At 44.6% G+C, this 6,496-nt stretch overlaps 1 protein-coding gene across 1 annotated transcript in view; it reads left to right on the forward strand.

Annotated features, from left to right (window-relative positions):
• Positions 1-1,717: 1,717 nt before the first annotated feature.
• hapln4 (hyaluronan and proteoglycan link protein 4) overlaps positions 1,718-6,496 on the forward strand; it is a 23,433-nt gene continuing 18,654 nt past the window's right edge. Inside the window, exon 1 of the mRNA XM_043721434.1 lies at positions 1,718-1,997. Within this exon, the coding sequence (XP_043577369.1) occupies positions 1,926-1,997 (72 nt within the window). The 5' untranslated portion in view covers positions 1,718-1,925. The remainder of the gene's footprint in view (positions 1,998-6,496) is intronic.

A 6,496-nucleotide genomic window follows, 5' to 3' on the forward strand; every position in this document is an offset into this window, starting at 1 on the left:
TTTTTAGATTAGAATCAGTCTAAACATTATGGCACAGACAGGGAACACAGGGGGCTAACACCTTCAACATCTCAACATCTTATCTGGGCTGACACCAATTGTTACAGTTAACCTGAGAATGTAACTTTTTAAAAAGAATTTTGTGATTTACACATGAAAGAAGTGAAAGTATCATGGTCATTCTAACAGATGAAAGACTTTACAATCAAGGTTTTTTTCAATGTATAATTTCAGTTACATCACACTGTAAACTTTTGCTATAAATTCTGTGTCTTACAGTTGTGTCCACCACAACCACCTGATGAAGGAGCGTCGCTCCGAAAGCTAGTGTACTTCCAATTAAACCTGTTGGACTGTAACGTAGTGTTGTGTGATTTTTAACTTTGTATACCCCAATCCAACACCGGCCTCTCCAAATCCAGACAGAGCATTACTCTGTAACTCATTCCAGGCAGTGTATCACTCACTCGGTAACACACTCCAGACACACCATTACTTTGTAACACTTTCCAGACTCTGTAATACATTCAGATTCTGTTACAACCAATACCTGGAATGAGATTCCCAAATTTGTTATGATTTGAGATTGAATACCCTAGGCCATAAAGTTCCAAGGTGAGGAGTGGGGTGTACAGGCTCCCCTCAGTTATTCACCTAGCCCCCTGGTTGGTTGTGATGAAATTTAACTTGATCCCTTCCCAGACCCGAATGAACTAATGTTTTAAAAGGACTCCATTTAACCAGGCTTTCTTGATTTAATGAAAAGAGTGAGTTTATTATCTCGTAAATGTGAGAAGAAATAGTGACACAACACACAGTGACACAGATTAGAAATAAAAGGTAAATCCTAAGAAAAACAGTAAATCAAAAGAATCAGGCTCTGAATTATGCGTGAAGGGCAGATATGAAGACTTCTGTCTATTACTAGATAGTATCAGCTGCATTGACATTGACAGATGAGCAGTCAATCGTGAGATGCTTGGTTTTGAAGCTGATTGAAATTCCTTTGCCCTGGTGCCTTTGAGAGTGAGTGACTGGCAGCACTCAGAGAGAGAAAAAAATTTCCCTTTGTTTAACCTGCAGTGCAGGGGTGTTTAAGTGACTGTTATCAATTTTGTAGCTCTCACAGCATTCTAGTCCTCCTGCTAAGACATCTGGCCAAGAACAGACACAGCCTGGTGTTACAGTCAGCTTTTAATTGGAGGATGAGGCAAGTGTGTCTGTCAGACATGGCCATGTACAGAGAGACAGGGTGGGAAAGGGAGAGGGGAATGTGGAGGGGGTGTTACCAACCCCTCATTATTTCTTCTTCTTAAGGCACTCAATGTTTGAAATTTCTCTGACTCTTCACGGATGCATCGGCTTCACATAGGAAAACAGTCTCTGGCGTTAAATCCACAGGTTTCTCTTTATAACTGTGGTCGTTCTCTTTTAAAAAAAAAACTCATTCTGGAATTAAAAACAAAAAGAAAGGTCTATAAATGCTTCAGAGTTCTGATCGGTTGTCATAACAAGACAGTGTGTTACAGTGCATTATGCTGTAACACACCTTGGGCTAATAGAACCCAATCCTCTGCTTGGAGCTCTGCATGTGCTCATTATCCAGCACTTTAGCAACTACAGCTGAACTCAGTCGCAGAAATCCTGAGCTGAACACAAGCTCAGAATCTACCCGTGTCCCTGTTCCCTGCGGCTGCTCTCTCTCTCTCTCTCTCTCTCCCCTCTCAACACTGCACCATTTTCTGCTTTAATAATGAGCTGTTTCCTACCTCAGCTTGGCAGGTTTGCTGACTGTGAGCAAAGCTCCGATTAGACCTTTAATTTCACGTCAGCATTTGGCGATTGAGACAGAGAGGGAGAGTGTGAAGAATAAAGAGACGAGAGAGAGAGAGAGAGTCTGCAGAACCTCTTAACCAGACGGGCTCATGGTTGAGATCCATTTAGTTTCACTGATTGTACCTGCTGTTCTACTGTGTTTGCAGTTGAAAGGGGAGATGGTAAGTTCATGCTGTCTATATTTACAGTCTGTGAGACCGTTTTGGTGCATTAATCATCTGACAGGGCACAGTAACAATAACCTTGACAAGCTGCATAAGCAGATACTGCAGTCCTTCTCAAACAGTGCTTCTGTATGCATTCCTATCCTAAAGTGTTGCTGGGCTCTTGCTAAAAGGTGCAGCCTCCTTTTGTGCCGTTAATTCCAGCTCCTGCCTGCTCCCATTTCTATTCCTGTGTCATTGGTTTTTTTGGATCCCTCCCCCTTCCCGGGATCTGGGCAGATCCCTGCTGGATGTCCTGTTCTGCAGATCCCCCGTCCTGCCCAAGTCCTGCCCCAGGGGCCAGATCGGCATGTGCAAAGCCAACCTGTGTTGGCACCCTCTTTGGGAAAGGATGGGGGAGGGGTGCAAGATGGATCCCAATCCCCATCCCTGCCTTTCCTGTTAGAATGTGGTGGACTTAGATTTGGTGAAGAATCCCTGCTGGATATTAAACCACTTCCCCTCTCCTTCTCCCCCCAACCCCCTAACCCATCAAGGAATGATCAGGTCTATTGTAATGTCCCTTATTCCATCCCCCTATACCATCCTTTACCCGATATCCCATCTCTGTGCTGACCATGACCACCATGATTATATTAATCAACCCAGTGAGGTGTAAAAATTGAAATAAAAACAGAAATTTCTAGAGAAACTCAGCAGGTCTGGCAGCATCTGTGGAGAGATAGCAGATTTAACATTTTGCATCCATTGACCCTTCATCAGTGTGAAAATCAAAGCTCCTCAGAATAGCTCCTTGTAACGCCAAGAGTCTCATTACAGACTGAGAGATGGGCTGGCTCCACTGTGATTGATTACAGACAGCATTAGATTGTACCAGCTGGTGTAAAAGCAAAAGGCTGCGGGTGCTGGAAATCTGAAACAAATTCCGAGAATGCCGGAGAAACTCAGTAGGTCTGGCAGCATTTGTGGAGAGAGAACACTGGTCCAATATGCTTCGTCTTCAAAGTCAATAAATGTGAAGCTGGGAGAGCAGGGCAGGTCAGGCAGCATCCGAGGAGCAGGAACATCAATGTTTGAAGCCAAAACCCCTTCCCAGTCCTGGCGAAGGGTTTCAGCTCAGAACATCGACTTGCCTGCTCCTCAGATGCTGTCTGACCTGCTGTGCTTTTCCAGTCTTGCATCTGTTAACTCTGGCTTCCAGCATCTGCACTCCTTCCTGTTTCTGTGAGTCTTGTTCAGAACTTTTTATTGACTAGCCTAGGATTCCTTTCCTTAGCAAAGTTGCAGACTGACGGCTCACACTTTGATGGAGATCTGTGAGATGAAGGAAGTGTCTGATAGGGTGGACACCTGTCTGTCTGTCCATCCTCTCATCCTCCTTTCCAAGGGTTGGGTCATGGAGCTCAATTGGAAGGATACAGGTTTTCAGTCCCTGTCCAGTAGTGGTTTGCTATTGCCTTCTCCAGGACGGCTGACCCAGTATCTCTCCCTCTCTCACATCCCGCTATGAGGCGGACAATCCACTTGCTTGACCCCATCATTCATGAATGCACTTTCCAAGGCAACAAATCCAGGAGTGGGAGTCTGATTCAGAGTTTCAGGCCCACAGCTGGGACACAGCAACTGAGCAACACAACTGCTTTGTTCGATAAGATGTTCCCAATTGGCCGGTTGGCATGACCAGAGCTATGGCCACCAGTGTAAGATATTCATTAATAAATCCAATTGGGAGTCCAGGGGGGAGCTCTTTATCCAGAGAATGGTGAGAGAGTGGACCCTACTATCCCAGGGGAGTGTTTGAGAGGAATAAATAAGACGCATCTAAGGAGATCAATGTATGAGAAAGAGGAATAGAAAGCCATGCTGGTGCAGGGTGGCAAGAGGCTCATTTGGATCATAAACACCAGCATGGGCCAGTTGGGCTGAATGGCCTGCTGTTGTGTGGTTCATTTTCTGTAATCAAATTTTTCCTTCAAGCAGTGAGAGGGCACTGTAGAAGAGGGAGAGTTGGCTGCAGGAGACATTTTTACAAGGATGCTGCCAGGGTTGGAAGGTTTGAGCAGATGGAGAGGCTGAATAGTCTGGGGCTGTTTTCCCTGGAGCATTGGAGGCTGAGAGGTGACCTCATAGAGGTTTATAAAATCGTGAGGGGCATGAATGGGATAAAATAGACAAAGTCTCTTTCCAGGGGTGGTGGAGTCCTGAACTAGAGGGCATAGGTTTAGGGTGAGAGGGGAAAGATATAAAAGGGACATAAGGGGCAAATGTTTCACACAGAGGGTGGTGTGTGTATGGAATGAGCTGCCAGAGGAAGTGGTGAAGACTGGTACAATTACAGCATTTAAAAGACGTCTGGATGGGTATATGAATAGGAAGGATTTAGAGGGATATGGAACAAATGCAGGCAAATGGGACTAGAATAGGTTAAGATATCTGGTCAGCATGGACATGTTGGAACGAAGGCTCTGAATCCGCACTGTACGTCTCTATGACTCTATGACTCCCCCAACTCAGGTATCCTGAGTGAGTCAAATTCTCACCTTTGCAGGGCACTACCTGTGACTGCCACATGGCAAGGCTATCAATTTCAATTGTACCCCAGCCAGAAGGTGCCAAATGGTGGCCACAGTAAGACAGTGCAGTGGGCTGTGGAGCAAGCCATGGGACCAGCTGCATCCATAAAGTCAGCTGGCATCGAAGGACCAGAGAGATTACTGAATGCCAGCTGTTGTACCTGCCACATTGGGAATACAGGCTTAGCCACAAATGGAGCAAGAGGTCCCTGGGCTCCTTTGTTAATCAAATGGAGAATGAGATCTTTTCCTATCCTCTTTCCCCTCTCGCCCACTTACAGTTCCACGACGAGAGCCAGAGTTTGTGGGTCCAAGGTCAAATGGAGAGTTGTGATCACATAATCCAGGCCAATATTTCAATGCAGTAATAAAGGAATAAAGGAGTTACCCTTCTCCAAAATTAGACAATGTGGTCTTTAAAATATACTTAGAAATAGTTCTTAGGGCTAAAGGGGTCAAAAATTCTGGGAGAGAAAGTAGGAACAGTGGACTGAGTTGGATGATCAGCCATGATCCTATAGCATGGCAGAGCAGGCTCGAAGGGCCGAATGACCTACTCCTACGCCTATTGTCTATATTTCTCATTCAGTGACAAGAGAAAGCAAGGTCTCAGCATAACATTTCACCTCTGAAATGCAGCAGTCTCGTTTGTGCAATCTTACTATGCATAAATTGGTTGCCATGTTTATACCAGTGACTACATCTCAAAGCAAAGATTTTAGGCAACACTGGAGGTCATGAGAGGTGCTATATAAATGCAAGTTCTGTCTTTCAAAAGATTCAGCATTAATGAGAGAAACAAAATCCTTTCTCTTCTCTCTTCCCCAGGGAAAATTCAACCAATGCTGAAATTTATGCTCTGGAGACGGCAGCACCATGATTACTCACTATGTTATGCCCTTCCCAAACTGGCAAAGTTGGCAGATTCAATATCTCATCACAATGCTGTAACTGGGACCGTTCTCAGTCTGACCAGTGGCTAGTGTGAATCCATGAATTTCTAAACTTTCCTTTTTGTCCATAATTGTTCCCATGCCATCCATCACAATCATTCCATAACAGCTTTTATTGAACCGATTGTTTCAAAAGTCCTTTGTTGAAACATCTGAGTTTTTAGATTAGATTCCCTACAGTGTGGAAACAGGCCCTTCGGCTCAACCAGTCCACACCGACCCTTCGAACAGTAACCCATCCAGACCCATTCACCTCTGATTAATGCACCTAACACTACGGGCAATTTAGCATGACCAATTTAGTATCCACAACTTTGGATTGTGGGAGGAAACCAGAGCACCTGGAGGAAACCCACGCAGACACGGGGAGAATGTGCAAACACCACACAGACAGTCACCTGAGGCTGGAATCGAACCTGGGACCCTGGTGCTGTGAGGCAGCAGTGCTAACTACTGAGCCACCGATGGCAAACCACAATGTTAATTTAACTGGCAGCTAGGGCTCGAATGCAGATTCTTTTTGATCTATACTGTTGAGGCAATGAAGGTGTTAACTGTTTAACTGTGTCTGTAGCTACCTGCCCCCTCCTTTCCTACAACACTGCTTCATCAGCTTCAATACCACTTTTCCCAAACTGCTTCTAGTTCTGAAGAAGGGTCAACGTGTTAACCACTTTCTCTCCACAGATCTTTTTATTACAATAATACATATTATTCATAAAAAATCTTTGTGTCCATTCACAGTCCAGGACATTGGTGAGGCCCATTTTGGAATATTTCTTCCCTGCTGTTATTAGATCTGAACAGACCTCTCAAACTTCAAACCTAATGTTGATCGTGCTTTTTGTGCATCTGTTTTGCAGCTGTAACGTTGTATTCCTCAATCGCCTTTGTATGTTCTAATCTGCCTGTTCTGCACTCAAAACAAAACTTTTCACTTTATTGAGGTACATGTGACTATAATAAATCA

Source organism: Chiloscyllium plagiosum, chromosome 31 (assembly GCF_004010195.1).
Source record: "Chiloscyllium plagiosum isolate BGI_BamShark_2017 chromosome 31, ASM401019v2, whole genome shotgun sequence".
NCBI lineage: Eukaryota > Metazoa > Chordata > Chondrichthyes > Orectolobiformes > Hemiscylliidae > Chiloscyllium > Chiloscyllium plagiosum.